We start from the raw sequence: 18,554 nt of genomic DNA, 5'->3' as shown, positions 1-18,554 counted from the left end.
TTTCCTTAAGCAGTATGAAATGTCCTTCTTTATCCCTTCTGACTAACTTTGGCTTGAAGTCCACTTTATCTGATATAAGGATGGAAACCTCCACTTTTTTACTGAGTCCATGTGCATGGTAGGTTTTTTCCCATCCTTTCACCTTTAAAAGTCTGTGGATGTCTTTTTCTATGAGATGAGTCTCTTGCAGGCAGCATATTGTTGGGTCTTTCTTTTTAATCCATTCTGCCAGTCTATGTCTTTTGATTGATGAGTTTAGGCCATTAACATTCAGGGTTATTATTGAGAAATGATTTGTATTTCCAGTCATTTGGGCTTATTTTTGGTTTTTAACTTGGCTTGGTTTCTCCTTTGAGTGGTTTTTCTCTAAGGTAGTTCCTCCCTTTGCCGACCTACATTGTTGGTTTTCATTTCCTCCTCATGGAATATTTTGTTGAGAACATTCTGTAGTGCAGGCTTTCTATTTGTAAATTCTCTTAACTTTTGTTTATCATGGAAAGATTTTATTTCCTCTTCAAATCTGAAGGTTAGTTTTGCTGGGTATAGGATTCTTGGTTGGAAACCATGTTATTTCAGAGCTTGAAATGTGTTGTTCCAGGCCCTTCTAGCTTTTAGGGTCTGGGTTGAGAAGTCGGCTGCTATCCGTATTGGTCTCCCCCTATATGTAATCTGATGCTTTTCTCTTGTGGCCTTCAAAATCCTATCTTTATTTTGAATGTTAGGCATTTTCATTATAATGTGCCTTGGTGTGGATCTGTTGTGATTTTGTGCATTTGGTGTTCTGTAAGCCTCTTGTATCTGATTTTCCATTTCATTCTTCAGGTTTGGGAAATTTTCTGATATTATTTCATTGAAAAGGTTGTTCATTCCTTTGGTTTGTATCTCTGTGTCTTCCTCAATCCCAATAATTCTTAAATTTGGTCTTTTTGTGATGTCCCATAGTTCTTGGAGATTCTGTTCATGATTTCTTACCATCTTCTCTGTTTGGGCAACTTTATTTTCAAGATTCAATATTTTGTCTTCATTGTCTGAGTTTCTGTCTTCCAAGTGGTCTAGTCTTTTGGTGATGCTTTCCATTGAGTTTTTAACTTGGTTTATTGTTTCCTTCATTTCAAGGATTTCCCTTTGGTTTTTTTTGAGAATCTCTATCTCTTTGTTGAAATGATCTTTTGCTTCCTGCAGTTGCTCTTTCAGCTTATTGGTATTATCATTCATTGTCTGCATTTGATCTCTTATCTCATCCTTTGCTTCATGAATCATCTTAATCATGTATAATCTGAAATCCTTTTCTGACATTTCTTCTACCATACTGTCATTGGAGTCTATTAATATAGAATCTAGATTTGTTTGGATCATTTTCTTCCCTTGTTTCTTCATGTTGTTCATGTATCTTCCCCTCTAGCAGTGCAGATCTGGGGTATTGCAGATTTCCCCCTATAGGCATATAGTGGCCCTATAAGTTTCCAAAACCTTTTCTTTAAGGGGAGATCAATATTAGCAGTGCCCAATTCAGACACTATGCAATCCTAGACCAAATAGCCCCTATGAGGACAATAACAAAATTGTCATAATAAACAGAATGAGTTCAAATATTATCTTCAGTAAAACAAACAGATTTGCAATAAGGTCTTCAGTTTCTGATGGAGGACAAAGAGGATGCAGAGGGATGTAGAATGTGGCTGTTAATGGGATAAGAAAAGAATATACAGAAGTTCTAGATAATAGAAAGGGTGAGAGTGTAGTCAAAAGAAATTGGATGTTAGCATGCAAAAAGGGAGAAAGAGACTCTGAGGGAACAGATAAACAAAAGGAAAAGAGAGCAAGAAAAGTAAAGAAATAAAAACTTAAAATTTTTCAATAAGGAAAAGAAAGAAAATCTACCATATAACAGTTATATAGTAATGAAACCTCCCAGTGTTCAGTAGCCTGATGCATGAGAGGTACCTGACAATGAGCTTCAAGCCTCCAGCAGGCGTCTCAGGATGGGATTTGCCCCACCTAAAGATCGGAGCTATGGCTTCCAGGATTATCCAAGATGGCCGCTCTGGCTTCCAAATGTGTTGGCAAATGGGGAGCTGCAGCTCAGGGTGTGGACGTGGTCAGCTGGAGGTCCTGGAGGCGGGATGCGGTTGGTCAGGCAGGGGTCCTGGAGGCCCGGTGTGTTTGGTGTGGTTGTGGGATCCTGGAGGCCGGGTGCAATCAGTAGGTCTGGGGTCCCGGTGATAGGGCGCAGTCAGTTGGTCTTGGGGTCCTGGCAGCAGGGAGCAGTCAGTTGATGTGAGGGCCCCAGAGGCAGGGAGTGATGGGTCGGGCTGAGAGATCCTGGAGATGGGGCTCAGTCAGTCTGGCCAGGGGTCCTATAGGGCCTGGCTGTTGTCTCAAAATGGCGACAGCCACGTATAATCAAACCTGCAGGTACTGTAACAGTGAACTTCAGGCAACAGCAGGCAGCTGGTGCTCCACTGGTGGTCAGTGATCAGTTTGCTGACTATTGTTGGAGGATCGGGAGGTGAACCTCGTGCGTTGGGTGATGGATAGGTATAAGGCAGGTGATGGACAGGCGAGAGGCAGGCAAGTAGCAGATGATAGGCGCCTGACAGTGAGCAATTTGCACTCCTTGACTTCTGACTTGCAGCAGGATGACATCAGACTTTCAAGTCCCCACTGAAGGCGCTTTGGGAAGGGCAATGCGCCCCATGCAGCCCTGGGTATTTGATGGAGTCATGTGCTCCCACTTCGTGTGTGGTCAGAAGACACTCTCAGGGTTGGGTCTCTATAATTATTTTTCAATGGAAAGGACAGTTGGGCTATGACCCCTCAGAGGCAGGACCTGAAAGGAGTGGCTCCTTCATCAACAGAGGATGGACTCTAGATGTCCAGGTTCCAGTGTCTTGGAAGATGCCACAGTCTTAGAAGTGTCAGTACTGAAGGACCCATGCCTAGTGCCCCAGAGTCCCCTCCAATGCCCCAGCGCTGGGCAGGCCTGTTTCTCCAGCGCAGCACCCACTCAAGGCCAAATCCCAGGAAGCAGCTGGGCTCGGCTGTGCCCTGGATTGGGACCTCCTATTTTCACAAAGCGCTTCCCCCAAACTCAAGATACCTTGGGGAGCCCTGCCTGGGGATGTCATTCCCATGTGAACAAGGATCTCCTGAGAGCCTCCTCCGAAGTGAACTTCTCCCAGCCTTGCTTACTAGAGGCCACGTGTGAGGGGCAGCAGTGCAGACTGAGCAGGGCTTCCTGAAATTCCTGGGGCTGGTGAACTTGACCCACAGGCATGGGAATGCCTTCTCCGGGGTTTGCAGGGGCAGAGATGGGTGGGCTCCAGGAGCCTGTGCGAAGAGGCAGAGCTCCAAGTCAGAGGGGGAGTGCGGTGTGAGGAATACTAGGGGAAAGGGAACCCAGGAAAATACTGCTGATTACAAACTCCAGAGGCTAAAAATCCATCAGTCATCCATTGACTGGTGCCAGAGGGTCCCTCGTTAGGCAACATCAAGGCAGAGCTGCTGCCCCAGGGGAGGCTCTGATCCACAGTTTTTGGGGTCCCTAGTTGACACTAGCCATCCGGTCGTCTAGCTGGTGTGGAGGAGCAGAGACCATTCCTGTTGGAAGCTGTCGGGAGATGGAGTTCACTCGGGAACACACGCCCTGGGGAGGCCAGGAGCTGGGCGTCCGAGCGGCAGGGGGAGCTGCTGGTCCCCAGAGGCCGCGGTGGGGCCTGGTTGCCCAGGGATGGAAGTGCACTTTCCTCGGCCTCACCTGGCCCGGGCCGAACCCGGAGCGGGGAGCGCGGGGCTGCGGGCCGCCTGCTGGCTCGTGGGGAGCCTCGAATCCCGCGCCTTCGGTCCCCGAGTTCTCCGCCCTTCCAAAGGGGCGGGGATCCCGCGAGGGCGACCCTCAGAAGCGGGCAAAGCTGGTCCTGCTGGTAAAGGAACGGGGCGCTGCGGACACCGCTTGACCCGGCGAAGCGCACGTGATGGCACCTTCGCCGTCTCCGCCGCCAACAGGGGCGCGAGGCCGATCCCCAAAACCGGCCGTGGGCTCGGCCATGCAGGCGCCGGGCCCCTGACCGCAGTGCGCGCACTAGGCCGCCCGGGCCAGCTTCCGAGGCGGCCCCGGCACCGGGTGCGCGACGCCCGGCGCATCTGCGCTCCCGGCCCGAGCGGAGCAAGGCGACAGAGCCGAGGGCGCGGGACCTCCGACTCCCGGGGGGCCTCCTTCCTCCCGGGTGGGGTCGGGGTCGCGAGCGCCGGGCGGCCGGCGCGGGTCCCCCCGCCGGAGTCCCGCACCTGCGTCGCCGGCCCGCCGCTCAGCTGGGGGGCCCGCGGGAGGGGCCACGCGTCCCCTCCCCACCTGCGGGGCCCTTGGGGCAGACGGTCGGTGGCCTCGCCAGGCCCTTCCTAGGCCGCCCCCTTGGCCACTGCACCCCGGCTGCTGGCCCCTGGGCTCTTCTAGCCCTTGTCACCCTTCCTGGCCCCCAGGCGCGGCCCCTGCTGTTCCCTCTGCGTGACAGCACCTTCGCCAGGGATGTCTTTTGGTCACCCTGAAAACTCCTAGACGATTAAATAAGTGTCCCTTCAGAGTGTCCTAAAGGACTCGGCCTTTGTTTATCATTAAAGAAAAGATGAAATAACTTTTTAGCACGTGGCCTCACATATTGGACTTATTTATTTTTAATTGCCTTTTCCCTCAAGATCCCACCCTCCCATGTACCTGCTAACGGCAGGGATTTGTGATTCATTTCCTTGTTTTACTCCAGGAGAGGCCTGGCCAGCCTGGCTAATAGGGTGAGCTGCTTCTTACAGGCCAGGCGACAATCCTGTTCACCTCCTGCTTTCCCACCTGCCTCACCTGGCCATGCCTTACCGGTCTTCTAACATGAGCCAAGGGCGTGGGCAGGCAGTTGGCTCAAGAAAGACAAAGGACTGATCAGCATGGACTCATGCCTGGTCCCTCTGCTCTCAACAGGGAGCATGTCCTCTGTCACACGGGGCCCTATCACGTTGTAGAAAGGAACCAGAAAGGGTAACTTGCCCGAGGCTCCACAGCTTTTGACACCAAAACCTGTGTTCTGTTGTGGTCGTCAATGCGGTGGTAATATCAGTCATGGGATGTCATTTCTTGCGCCTTTTGGGGGGCTTGCCCTGCACCTGGCAGCTTTAACCCCAAATTTCTCCCTCCTCCCCATTTTTTCAATTTCTGGGAAAGGACCCCACCCTGTGAACCAAACCAGTAGCCAAGTCTACCTGCTGCCCCCACCCCTGGCTCCACGCCTGGAGTCCAGTCTCCATCAGTCTCCATTGTGGGGTAGCTGATGGCCCAGCACCCTGGCTGGTCCACAGGCTCAGTCGTGCCCTAAGTTGCCACATGCCCAACTCCAGGATCCTGTGCACTCTGGCTCCTGAAGGAGGAGAACTTGCACAGAGTAAATGGGCAGCTTGTCCCTCTGAGCCACTCAGCCCAAGTGACCACCATAGATTTCCAGGAGAGCCCTCATTGAGCCTTCTTGATCATTCTCAAGACCAGGTGCGTCATCCACTCCTCTGTTCCACATTAGGGGGCAAAAGCCTGGTCCCCAAACCCCTCCCCTCTTGACCACACTAGCAAGGGTATTTGAAGGACAAACAGACTCAGTTATTTGTGCAAGATCCTCCAGACCACAGGAAATGAAGCTGGGGCTCGTATGGTGGGCTTCTGCACTCAGCCTCAGGCAGCAGGGCTGGAGGAGGAAGACCGTGGGTCAGAGGCCCCTGTCCAGCCCCGTCTTGGCCCCTGGCCCTTGGCCCCATGCTCCACTGTGGCCTGCAGCTGCTGCCATCCTGGGCACCCCTGCCAGCCCTGTTCTGGCACATCCTCCCACTGGGGCAGACACCCAGGGAAGGGATTATCACCTCAAGGACTCAGATAACAACCTGGCACTCAGGGATATAAGGCAGCCCTAGACAGGCGCGCTACATCTCTTTAACTGTAGCACCATGGCTCCCGTCTGCTATGCCCACCTGCTGCCCTTGGTAAGTACCATGCTGACAGGAGGGCTGGGTCCTCTTGGCCCCCAGTCCTGCCCCCAGTTGAGCCAGGCAGAGTTGGGAGTCAGGGTGTGTCCCACCCGCTCTGAGCCTCACTAGCCCCAGCTCTACAGTGGAGACATGGGAGGATTAGACCAGACCACATCGTTGCTCACGGTCCCAGATGCTACCTCAGACGATGGCCGCTGAGAAGCCCCGCTCCCGTCCCCTTGCAGTCAGCCTGAGGCCCCCAGAGGAGGGAGACCTTCCTAAGGCCGTCCTGAGGCCTGAACCTTGTGCAGGGGACAGGGAGGACTGGTGTGGAGGGACAAAAGCTTTTCTGAGCAGTCAGCAATGAGTATGGGGCTCTGGTGGCCCCTTCATAACCCTTTTGAAACGTACCCTTTTAAATTCCATTCACTGAGCACCTACCACGCGCCAAGAGCCAAGCAAGCCCCTTTGCCTGCTGCTACTTCAGGCTACTTTTTTTTCTTTTGGGTCTGGGGTGGAACCCAGGTGGGGGCACTCTACCACCGAGCTACACCCAGACCTTTGTCACATGTATAACAACCCTCTGAGCTTGGCAGCTGTGTGATCTTGCTTTACTGGTGGGGACACTGACTTCCACCAAGCCAGGCAAAAATGGGCCCAGGTTGAAACACAGACCTGGCTCCCTGGTCCTCTCCCCTCCCATCACTCCTCCTGTCTGGCTTGCTCCACTGACAGGGAGCTTGGGAGTCTGAGTCCTCTGCCTCCCGTGCCCAGCACAAGTCACACAGAGTTGCACCTGGGAAACACCAGGACTGAGGTGGGAGGATCAGGGCCGACTTCTCAGGGGAGGGACAGGGTGTCAGGCTGGGTCCAGGAAGCTGGGACGGGTAAGGTGAAAGGAGGTAGGACCTAAGGCCTCAGCCTCAACCTGGCCTCTCCCTCAGCTTGCCCTAGTCCCCAGTTCCAGGCACACTGAGTGGCCTGTCCAGGAGCGTCAATGAGGAGGATGCTGTCCCTGGCTCCTGGCCCTGGCAGGTGTCCCTGCAGGTGAGGGGGACATTCTGGGCATGTGGGGGACACTCTGAGGTGCTGGCCACGCTGGGGGTACAGCCCAGGCAGGAGTAGTGACCCTCATCTTCTCCCTTCCCAGGACAAAACCGGCTTCCACTTCTGCGGGGGCTCCCTCATCAGCGAGGACTGGGTGGTCACCGCCGCCCACTGCGGAGTCAAGTGAGGGCCGGGCAGCCCCGGGTTCTGCTGCCAGCTCAGCCAGGGTGGGGCAGGGAGCGGGCCGTTCCCCGTCCTCAGCCCTCCATGTCCCATTGCCCAGGACCTCTGACCTGGTGGTGGCTGGGGAGTTTGACCAGGGCTCCGATGAGGAGAACATCCAGGTCCTCAAGATCGCAAAGGTACGCGGGCCTGCGGGGCGGCCGGGGGCCCAGCCCAGGGGCAGCGGCTGGCACGGGAGGGAAGCGGTGGGCCGGGCTGGCCTCGGCTTCTTCTTTTCGCCCCGTGGGTCTGCTGTCCTGAAGGGCCACCAGGAAAGAGGCTGTCTCCTGGAAAGCTGCCGACCCCGAGAGCTCCCAGGGCCTCAGCTGGCCTGGTCCTCACCCACAGGTTTTCAAGAACCCCAAGTTCAGCTTGCTGACTGTCCGCAATGACATCACCCTGCTGAAGCTGGCCACACCTGCCCGCTTCTCCCGGACGGTGTCCGCTGTGTGCCTGCCCAACGCGGACGACGACTTCCCGGCTGGGACACAGTGCGTCACCACCGCTGGGCAAGACCAGTTGTGTGACCAGCCAGTCTGGCTTGGGAGGTGAGTGCTGTGGCCTGTGGTGCTGACCACCCATCCTCCTCTCCAGACTGCAGCACTGTGCACAGGCTGCCGTGGTGACCTTGCCTCTCCTGTCAAATGCCAACTGCAGAGTCCTCAGCAGCAAACCACGGCTGCCATGCAAGATGGTCTCCCACACAGTCCAGCCTCCTGGCTCTTCCCACGCCCTCTCCTCTCCCACCCTGCGTGGGCTCCTGCAAACAGGCCTTGAGCAGGGAGAGAGGAAACAGAAATACTAACGGGCGTTTCTGCAGGACCTCCCCCTCTCTGCAGGGACAGACTGAGTGGGCAGGACCCTGGCTGATCACTCATGACTTCAGCAGAGGGCTCCAGGCAAGGGCTCTACTCTCAAGGCCTTCGAATCGCAAAAGTCCATTGGTATCAATGCAAGTGGCACTCCCTAGTCATGCAGTGTGCGGCCCGGACGGCGGGACATGGTGACCCAGAGGGCTCCAGAAGGGCTCAGGCAGCCTTGCTTGCTCACAGTGGCCTTATAGCCACCCCCACCTACACTTCCTATGTTAGTGAAACCAGCTTTATTGAGCTTCTATTTTGGGACCTCACCCGGGGGGTGACCAAGATTCCAGGGGTCCAAACCACCCAAGGATCTGCTGAAGTCTTCCACAGTCCACCCAGTGAGCATGTGCTGAACGTCTACAGGTGTCAGGCCCAGGACTGGGCTCTAGGAATAAGTCCAGAGGCCCCTGGGCCAGGCTGCCTGGGCTGTCTGATTGAAGCCCTTCTCCCTCCCCTGCAATGTGACTTGCCGGGGGGCTGCTCTGCCAGAGGATGGAACCTGGTGGGCGCCATGTCTTGAAGCAGCAGTGCCTGCCCCACCTCCAGTCCTAGCATGTATGCCATGTCACCGAGCTCATGTCCTGGCTGTAGCAGATCCTGACGGTCATCTGAACCCACAGACCCACCCCAGCTTCCTCTCACTGTGCTCCCCACAAAGACTCAAAAGCATGGAGAGCCACATCAGTGCTGTCTGTCTCCTTCTGGGGACTCCAAATCTTCCCTTTTCTCCTGAACTTGGTCCTGAACTGGGTTGGACTGGGCTGGGTCAGACCAGGGTTTTTAAAAGGTCCCTCTTTAGTCTTCTTCATTTGGGCTTCAGTTTCCCACAGGGTGGCCAGGAAGGACACAGGCAGATGAAATGGGGGTGAAAAGAGGGATGATGGAAGCCAGATGAGGTGGCACACACCTGGAATTCCAGCAACTCAGGAGGCTGAGGCAGGAGGATTGTGAGTTTGAACCCAGCCCAGGCAACTTAGTGCAACCCTGTCCAAAAAGAAGAAAGAAAAAGGTCTGGGGGTGTTACTCAGATAGAGCACCACGGGGTTCAGTTCCCGCACCAAAAAAAAAAAAAAAGAAAGAAAGAAAGAGAGAAAGAGAGAGAGAGAGAGAGAAAGCAAGCCAGCCGGGGGCAGTGGCACACGCCTGTAATCCCAGTGACTTGGGAGGCTGACGCAGGAGGATTGTGAGTTCAAAGCCAGCCTCAGCGAGGCACTCAGCAACTCAGTGAGACCCTGTCTCTAAATAACATACACGAAAGGGCTGGGGATGTGACTCTGTGGTCGAGTGCCCCTGAGTTCAATCCCAAGTACCCAGAAAAATAAAAATAAAAAAATAAAAAGGGCTAGGGATATGGCTGAGTGGTTAAAGAAAAGAAAAGAAAAGAAAAGAAAAAAAAAGAAAAGTGGGCTGACCGAGAGGGGCCTGGGTCCACCTTGGCCTTCCCCTCTCCCTCATGCCCTCCGGGCAGTGGGGCCCTTGCCTGTCAGCACGCTCAGACCCTCCCACGGGGAGCCCGCGGCTGGCCCACACACCTGTGGTTCTGGGGACTCTTCCCATGATGGCCCCTGCAGGGCTGCCTCTTTCCCAGGCCCCTGCTAGAGCCAGGTGGCCTTATCAGCCCAAGGACTCGTGATAAGGAGGGATGGCGAGGCCAGCTGCGATGGGCTGGCTCAGGAAATATAATGGCCCCCAGCCACACACGATCACCTGCCTCTGGCTGGATCCTTAGCTCCCTGCTGGCAGCAGCTGGTGAGTGGGAGGCCCAGGCAGCCTGGAAGCCCCGGGTCACAAATGCCCAGAAGCAGAGACCGGGCAGTGGGGTGCAAGCCCTGTACCACTGAGCACTGCCTCTGTGGGACCCCGCTCCCCGGGGGCCAGATGTGCCCTGCTCTGCACACCCTGCCTGCTGCCTGTCCACTCCTCTGGCCACTCCTCAGCCTCCTGGGCACTGCTGCTTGGCTCTCCTGAGTCTCAGCTATGCTGGGAACCTCAAACTCAAGTGGACATATCTGGGTCCCCTCTCGTCTTGCTTTCATCATCCACTCAGTCACCCACACCGGAAGCTTGGGGTCACCTGGTTTGTTCATCTTCTACATCGGTCTTCTGGCCCTGAGGATTCTGCCACCCTGCCTTCCCAGTCACCCCTCCGTGAGCCTCCTCGGGTTCAGCCCTGTCAGATGTGGGCAGCCCCGGGTTTGATTCTCCAGGCACCCAACCCATTCCTGCTGCAGACTCAGGGCAGGCTATCCCAGCCCCTGCGTCCCAGAGCCCTGAGCTCAGAGGGGATGGGTATTCCCCTTGGGGTGCACAGCAGGTCAGAATAGCTGCCCACTGTGGGGGTCTCCAAACCCAGCTTCCCAACTCTGAGCCCCAACTCCAGATGCCCAGAATCTTGGGTGCCAGAGAGGCCTGGAAGTGCCGGGTCTTCACCCTGGCCTGCTGGGACACCACTGGATGGGTTGCCCTATCCCTGCCCTCCAGGCTTCAGAGCCCCCTCCGCCCTGTGCTGAGTGACCTATCCACCACCATCAATAGGGAGGATGCTGCCCCCAGCTCCTGGCCTTGGCAGGTGTCCCTGAAGTGAGAGGGCATTCTGGGCATGTGGGGGTCACCCTGGGGTGCAGCCCCAGGTGAGAGTAGCGACCCTCATCTTCTTCCTCCTCAGAACAGCACTGGCTTCCACTTCTGCAGGGGCTCCCTCAGCAAGAACGGGGTGGTCACCGTGGCCCACTGTGGGGTCAGGTAAGACTCAAGCTCCAGAAACTGGGGTCCCCAGTGTCAGAGGACCCTCATCCCTTCCAACCTCAACCAAGCACTGCACCCAAAAGGGTCCTGGAGAAACCTCCTCTAACCCAGCCACCCCCGAGCCCACTCCACGTCCCAGGACCCGCATGCGGGCCACCTTGATGGCAGCAGGGGGAGTCTGGGAGCCAGTGCTGTCTTCTGTGCCAACAGGAAGCTGTGCCCCGGAACGAGAGCGGCATCCCCGAGGCCCCATGAGATCAGGGCCCAGCTGGGCTCAGCCCACTGCGAACAATTCCTAACCCTCGAGGCTCCTGTGGCGGCCCTCCTGCAGCCTGTGCCTCCTCTCTCCAGGAAGGGACACCACATGGTGGCCAGGGTGTCTGACTGGGCTCTGAATAGGAGTCAAGAGCTGAGGTGACTGAGGTAGTCAGGAGATGGACGGGCGTGGCCACGGCAGGGCCACAGCAGGCTCCAGGAGTCAGGGAGGCGAGAGCTCCCAGTGGGCAACGCCCCCGGCCATGCCCCAGCCCTCCAAGGCCCCCCGGCACCCCTCCCCTGCTGTCATGTCTACTCTTTCCCAAGTAATGGGACCCCTGCACAGGTGCGGCCAGGTGCTCCTGCCTAGGAAGCACTTGCGAGGCTGGGACGAGGCTCGGGGCTGGAGCGCCCGCCTGGCACGCGCAGGGCCTGGGCTCGTCCCCAGCACTACAACACAGGAGTAAGTTTTGCTCGTTGGTCTCGTTTGTTTTTTGGCGGTGCGGGGGCTTGAACCCAGGACCTTGGGGATGCTGGGCAAGTGCTCTACTGCGGAGCTACACTCCCTTGTGCAGCGCTGAAAAAACTGAAAATAAAAAGATTGAACGTGTTGTTCTCCATGGGTCTGCACAGCGCCCATCTGCCCCACTCCCGCTCCCATTCCACCGGCTCCATCTGAGCCTGCTCTGTCTCCCAGTCTAGTGTCCCCCAGAATTCTCCCCGGCCTCCACTCGGAGGTCCACCCAGCCCCCACTTTGGTCCCAGCAGTGTCTGAGCACACCCTGGGTGACCTGTGTGCTGTCCTCCTCGGCATCACCCCGCCGAGGCTTCCTGCCTGCCCGCCCAGTCCCAGGCCAGCTTCTTGTGGGCTCCTGGGGGCCATAGTAGCTGGAGGAACACCGAGAACAGGCTGTGTTCCTGCAGGGGCTTTTTAGGAAGATGAGATGCCATTTGGATTTTGGTCAAAATTCTAAGAACACTTGTGAATTGCGACACAGACATAAATCATTCCATTTCTTTCAAATCCTCTGAATTAAAAATCCACCAAACATGAAATGAAAATGAGAGTTAATAATGACTGAGCCTGAAGCAAACGCCAAGCACACGCAGGCCTGTGTGGCCCCCTGCAGGGTCAGGCAGGGAGTACAGTGCCCTGACATCGTGACTGGGAGCCCAGTGGCCAGTTCTGGTCCAGTACCCTGGGAGAGTGGCCCTGGCCTGATTTCTTCCTCCAGAGTGCCTGGTTCTCCCTTCCAGGCCTAGGCCCAACCCTGCTGGGCCCATGGTTCTGGCCTTTCACTGACAGAATCAGCCAGGAAAGGGAGGAGGGAGGTGCTACCTGGTCCCCTGAAGTCTCAATCAGAGAAAGTTCACCCCTTCCATGGGAAGAACGTAAGGGTCCTCACACTGCCTGTCCCGGCAGCTGCAGGGCTACGGTGCCCAGTGGTGGGCAGGGCAGGACTAGTCTGCACGGCTCTGTTGAAGCTCTGCCTGGGTGGGATCTGACAGGCACTGTGCCCACAGCGGCTTTTAAGGATCAGGACATTTCCTGGTCCCCACACCACCCCTGGGGCCCAGTGGGGCTGAGGGTCCCTACCCCTGCCCCCCCTGCCTCTGCAGCCAACAAGACCCCTGACAAGCTGCAGCAGGCGGCCCTGCCCCTGGTGTCCACTGAAGACTGCAAGAAGTCCTGGGGCAGCAAGATCACCGATGTGATGATCTGCGCTGGAGCCAGCGGCGTCTCCTCCTGCATGGTACGGCCACTCCGTGCTGCCCGCTCCTAACAGGGCCCAGACCTGGCCGGGCCAGGAGGGCCACAGCTCCCTCTCTCCCCAGAGGCCCGGGCTGCCCGCTCCCCTCTGCCCTGCTCTGCTTAACCTCCCCCTCCCCAGTGCCCACGAGAAAGCCCGACTGATGCTAAGAGAGGCCGGGCCTGGTGCTGTGCTCCCGTGGGAATCCAGTCCCCTCACGGGCTGTGACCTGGATGAGCCAGCTGGTTTGAGACAATGGCCAGGCTTAGGGGAGGCCGGGCCCCTCCAGGCGCAGAGGCGGAGCTGGACTGGACTGCCACCAAGCCCAGACCTGGGCAGCATGGGCATGCTCTGGCCCACCATTGCCATTTCTCTGCCCGCTCCCTGGATTCCACCGGGCCAGGCGCCCCTGTCGGGCTTGGAGTCAAGTCCTGTCTCTCCTCCAGGGTGACTCTGGAGGCCCTCTGGTCTGCCAGAAGAATGGAGCCTGGACCCTGGTGGGCATCGTGTCCTGGGGCAGCGGCACCTGCTCCACCTCCACCTCAGCTGCGTGTCCCCTGCCACTGTGCTCATGCCCTGGTTCTGAGGTGCAGGAAGCTAACCAAGCCTCCTCCTGCCCCAGCATCTGCATAATCCTCCCTCGAACCCTGTCGGGAGCAGATGCCTGCACCTCTGCTGCCCCAACCTGATTTGCTGGGGGCTGCTGGATATACGCAGCCCCTCTCTGCGGTCAAGAGCTAAGCCGGGGGCTGGAGTTGTGGGTCAGTGATAGAACGCTTGCCTGGCATGTGTGAGGCCCTGGGTTTGAGCCTCAGCATCGTATATAAATAAATTAAATAAAGGTCCATCGACAACTTAAAAAAAAAAATGAACTAAGTAGGTTGGGAGATGACCCAGCCATACCTGCTTCTGCACAGACAGGGCCAAACTCTCATGAGGAATGGCCAGAGCTGGGGGCAGCAGCAGGAGCACCTGGCACACCCTCGAGCCCCCATGTGGTCCACAGGCTGCTGGTGGAAGCTTGGGGAGAGCAAGGGCCTGCTCTGGGCCTCTACCTTCCCAACGTGGAGGCCAAGTTCATGTGTGATTCAAATAATACACTTTGGGATCCCACAAACTGAATGAGTTTCCTTGTAAGAACACAGTTTTGGATAAATTCTGTGAAAATTAATTTCTTGGGGCACAATCCATGCCCTGCAGCAGGGTCCTTGGTCCAGGGGACCTCCTGGAGCTCTCTGGCAGCAGGTGTTGGCTGCTGGTGTGTGGACACGTGCTCTCTGGAGTGGTCTCCACAATATGCCAGGGAACCACAGCGGCCACCTTAGTGGGCTGTGCTCATGCTGGGACTTTGGGCCTCGGGGCCCGTATCCAGTGGCAGGCGGTGGCCAGCCCTATCCCCATCCCGTCCAGTGCCTGAGGCTTCATCTCCCAGGCCCAGGCCCAAGCCCAGCCCTACTTCCTAGGGCCCTGGTTTTCTTCTAAAGGGATCCACTTTTCCTTCACTCCCCACAGGAGAGGCCACCCAGTCTTGTCCCTCTTACATCACTTCCCTTAAACCCACCATTGACACTCCTCAGTATCCGAGCTCAGGACCTGCTGCCTTCCCAGCCACAGGCTTGTCCCTCACACTCCTTAGACAGTTGCTTTTCATTTTCAAAATTTTATTAAATGTAGACTATTAGTCAAATGATTGGAAAATCAATAATGAAAAATAGTTCTTTCGGGTTTTCTCCCGCAGAGAGGGAATACGCCACTGCTGCACTTGCCCGGTCTGGGGACAGGGTTGGACACGAGCCACGGGAAGCCCTGGGGGCTGGGGTGCATGGGCCTCCACCCTGCCCTCTGTGGCCACCTCCTAGGCCCGCAGCTCTCTCAGGGACAGCACCAGCTGGCTCCTGGGCCCTGGCTCCTCTGTGGTACCATGGCACCACCTGCCCTGTCATAAATATGTACAAATCCCTGGACAGTAGAGGGCACTGGGCCTGAGGTGGAGCTGGGTTTCCCTGTCCCCAAGCCTGTGGGGCACCAACTCTCAGGACAGCTGCCCAGGGTAGCTCAGGCCATTGCTGCCCCCTCCCCTACCTCCACACCCCTGTCACCTGCTCTCAGGCAGTGGCTAGCTGGCCTAAGACCCGGCGGAACTGCTGGGTGCTATGGCCCAACTCCTTGACCCTGTCCACCATGTCCTGGGCAGCAGAGGGGGACGGGTACTGTAGGGCAGCAGCCTTGGTGGTGGCCACAATGCCACGCAGAAGATCACACAGCAGGTTGCTGTAGTGGGTCACCTGGCTGCGCACGTCAGCTGCCTTGGCCTGCCGTGACAGCGTGTCCCCAATAAACACCAGCTTGTGGGCACTGAGGATGACGAACTTGCTGTGTGCCACGAAGATCTTGGGTGGCTGGTTGGTGGCCACGGCAGTGAAGAAGGCTTCCACCGCATCCGTCAGCGTGCTCAGGTTGGCCTCGCACTGCTCCAGGTAGAAGAGCAGCAGCTGTCGGTCTGAGGGCCCCGGGCCACCTGCACGTCCTGGGGCCAAGGGCTGGGCCGGGGTCCAGTTGGCCAGGTCGTGGTCTATGGGGCGTGACACCTCCTGCTCCAGGCGCTCGAACTGCTTCAGCTGGGGAGGTGGAGGAGCAGGCAGAGGTGAGGCCCTCGACAACACTGTCCACAAAACCACTCAAACTGCTTCAGCTGGGGAGGTGGAGGAGCGGGCAAAGGTGAGGCCCTCGACAACACTGCTCACAAAACTGGGGCAACCCAAGTGTCTGGGGACAGGGTCAGAAGTCGACACACGCTGGAGGCTGGGAGCGGGGCGCAGGCCTGCTCCCAGTTACCTGAGAAGCTGAGGCAGCAGGTTCAAGGCCAGCCCTGGCAACTCAGACTGCCTCAAGTAACAGTTTTAAAAGTGGGCTGGGGCTGTAACTCAGTGGTACAGCACCCTTGGTTTCAATCCCTAGTACTGGTGGGGGGAGCCCACGATGCACAAGCAGAGGAAGGATAAAGTAGGTGTATTTCTTAGAACAATGTAGATTCCAGGGGCTGGGGTTGTGGCTCAGTGGCAGAGCACTTGCCTGGCACACGTGAGGCACTGGGTTCAGTCCTCAGCGCCACATTGCAAAAAATAAATAACATAAAGGTACTGTGGGCCGGGGTTATGGCTTAGTGGAGTTGTGGCCTGGCACGTGTGAGGCAATGGGTTCTATTCTCAGCCCCATATATAAATAAATAAAAATAAAGGTCCATCAATAACTAAATTTTTTTTAAAATAAATAAAGGTATTGTGTCCATCTACAACTAAAAATTTTTCTTTAAATGTAGATATCCATATTTTTAAAAATTATAAATCTATGACATATATGTATGTATTTGGTTTCAATTTTTTTTGGGGGGGGGTGTGGGGGGGACAGGGATTAAACTCAGGGGCACTTGACCACTGAGCCACATTCCCAGTCCTATTTTGTAATTTATTTAGAGACAGGGTCTCACTGAGTTGCTTAGCACCTCACTTTTGCTGAGGCTGGCTTTGAACTTGTGATCCTCCTGAGCCGCTGGGGTTACAGGTGTGCACCACCACGCCCGGCTGGTTTCGATTATTAATGTTCCTCTTCCAAGTGTCTTCCACGTGCCAAGCACTTCTCAATCATTTCACACTCCACTCATTTGTTTCCCACACCACTACATGCCCCAGTGGACAGTGGGAAAGGCCATGTGGCCAGGGCTTAGGGAACCTTGATGGGTAATGTCATTGTCTTTATTTTGTGCTAATCTATATTTTAACTCTTTTAATTATGTTCACAATTAGAGTTAAATCCCCTTAGTATTTTTAAGTCACCCCTTTCCTACCCTAGGAGGTGACTGAAAATATCAAAACTGCAGATAAACAAAGCACTGTTATTTAAATAAGGTAATTTTGGTACACTGTAAACAGTTAACAATAGATGTTATGTGGCCTTCAAAACGAATTTATGGGGGAAAAATATCTTTACCACATCAACCTCAGATAGAGAACTAATCTCCAGGATATATAAAGAATTCAAAAAACTTAACACCAAAAAAACAAATAACCCAATCAATAAATGGACTAAGGAACTGAACAGTCACTTCACAAAAGAAGAAATACAATTGATTGACAAACATGAAAAAATGTTCTTCTTTTGCAATTAGAGAAATGCAAATTGAAACTACTCTAAGATTTCATCTTACTCTAGTCAGAAATGGCAATTATCAAGAATACAAGCAACAGTAAGTGTTGGTGAGGATGTGGGGGAAAAGGTACACTCATACATTGCTGGTAGGACTGCAGATTGGTACAAGTACTTTGAAAAGCAGTATGGAGATTCCTAAGAAAACTTGGAATGGAACCACCATTTGACCCAGCTATCCCACTCCTCATTTTATACCCAAAGGACTTAAAACCAGCATCAGCATGCTACAGTGACATAGCCACATCAATGTTTATAGCAGCTCAATTCACAATAGATAAACTATGGAACCAACCTAAATGCCCTTCAACAGATGAATGGATAAAGAAAACGTGGTACATACACACAACAGAAGAATGAAATTATGGCATTTGCAGGTAAATGGATGGAACTAGGGAATATCATGCTAACTGAAATAAGCCAATCCCAAAAAACCAAAGGCAGAAAGTTTTCTCTGATAAGCCGATGCTGATCCATAGTGGAGGGTGGGGAAGGAAGAATGAAGGAACTTTGGATTATGCAGAGGGGAGTGTGGGGGAGGGGTGGGGCGGTAGGGATGGGAAGGATGGTAGAATGACATCCTATATATATGTATGAAAAAATTTTAAAAATATATAATATATACATGCATGTTTAAAAAAAAGAATTTATGAAGTGTTTAATGCTGTGGGGGTGGGGGTAGCTGGTGAGAAACGCTGAGTCTAACTGTTCAAAAGTCTCTTCTCTAGCAGGTACAGGAAGGAACTGGGATGAAAACCAGCTGGACCTAGCTCCCGTGACCACCTCTCCCTGCCAGGTTTGTATTCTGCTCTTTCACACTACTTTGGGCCCTCTACAGTGTCCACGACCATTACTCTAACAATACCTTAACTCTGTTGATTGAATGACTACAATACTGGGTGGAACCCAAGGCCTCTGGTATGGTAGACAAAGCTCTACAGAGCTATACCCCCAGCTCTTTAATAAGCACTTTAAAATAAATCAGATTGTCAGGCGTGCACCTAAGTCCCACTTAATCAGTAGGCTGAGCCCAGGAGTTTCTGGGCAACAAAGCGAGACCCTGCCTTAGATAGGACAGGACAGGACAGAACTCAGTATTAACAAACCAAGTCAAAATTTAGACAGAGATGGTCCTGAGGCTAGACCGCTACTGGCTGAGGTAGAGGGTGGGGGCAGGGTCCACCTCAGGAGGGACTGGAGAGGAAATGACCATGCTGGGACAAGTTAGGGACTAAACATGCCAGGGCTTCACCAGGCAAAGCGGGGGTCTGGGATGGCCTTGGCTAGGGGCCTCACCTGCTGCAGTTCCAGCTGGCCCTTTCCCTGTCGCATGATGTTGCCCTTCTCCAGCAGCTCCTTCTGGGTCTTCTCAAACTCTTCCTTCCCCTGGAGGGGGAGACAAGGCCTGGGCTGAGAAGTGTCTTCTGGGGCACCACCAGGTGGCGCTGCACGTGCGCGCAGACTAGGAAGGCAG

General features: G+C 54.9%; 2 protein-coding genes across 6 annotated transcripts in view; one reads left to right on the top strand and one right to left on the bottom strand.

Moving 5' to 3' along the window:
* The first annotated feature begins 5,973 nt into the window (after nt 1-5,973).
* On the top strand, nt 5,974-13,566 carry LOC124967034 (chymotrypsinogen B-like). Its single transcript, XM_047528981.1, has 9 exons — nt 5,974-6,009; nt 6,949-7,041; nt 7,145-7,224; nt 7,325-7,403; nt 7,612-7,767; nt 9,385-9,394; nt 11,895-11,912; nt 12,747-12,880; nt 13,324-13,566. The coding sequence occupies exons 1-9, from the start codon at nt 5,974-5,976 to the stop codon at nt 13,564-13,566; spliced, it is 849 nt and encodes a 282-aa protein (XP_047384937.1).
* A 948-nt stretch (nt 13,567-14,514) lies between these two features.
* Nucleotides 14,515-18,554, bottom strand: part of Bcar1 (BCAR1 scaffold protein, Cas family member) — a 37,742-nt gene continuing 33,702 nt past the window's right edge. For all 5 annotated transcript variants that reach the window (XM_047529301.1, XM_047529300.1, XM_047529298.1 and 2 more), the window contains 2 exons: nt 18,377-18,466; nt 14,515-15,495 (listed from right to left, as the gene is read on the bottom strand). In XM_047529301.1, the coding sequence (XP_047385257.1) occupies nt 14,983-15,495; nt 18,377-18,466 (603 nt within the window). In that variant the 3' untranslated portion in view covers nt 14,515-14,982. The remainder of the gene's footprint in view (nt 15,496-18,376; nt 18,467-18,554) is intronic.

This window comes from Sciurus carolinensis, chromosome 16 (assembly GCF_902686445.1).
Source record: "Sciurus carolinensis chromosome 16, mSciCar1.2, whole genome shotgun sequence".
Lineage (NCBI taxonomy): Eukaryota > Metazoa > Chordata > Mammalia > Rodentia > Sciuridae > Sciurus > Sciurus carolinensis.
The sequence above is the reverse complement of the archived record's forward strand: the minus strand, read 5'-3'. Positions and strand labels throughout refer to the sequence as shown.

Excerpts from the sequence above, each read along its gene's own strand:
- LOC124967034 (XM_047528981.1), top strand. The coding sequence starts at position 5,974 with ATGGCTCCCGTCTGCTATGCCCACCTGCTGCCCTTG. Across the intron at positions 7,042-7,144 it reads CCTGGCAGGTGTCCCTGCAG|GACAAAACCGGCTTCCACTT; the intron begins GTGAGGGGGACA and ends CTCCCTTCCCAG. Across the intron at positions 7,225-7,324 it reads GCCGCCCACTGCGGAGTCAA|GACCTCTGACCTGGTGGTGG; the intron begins GTGAGGGCCGGG and ends CCCATTGCCCAG.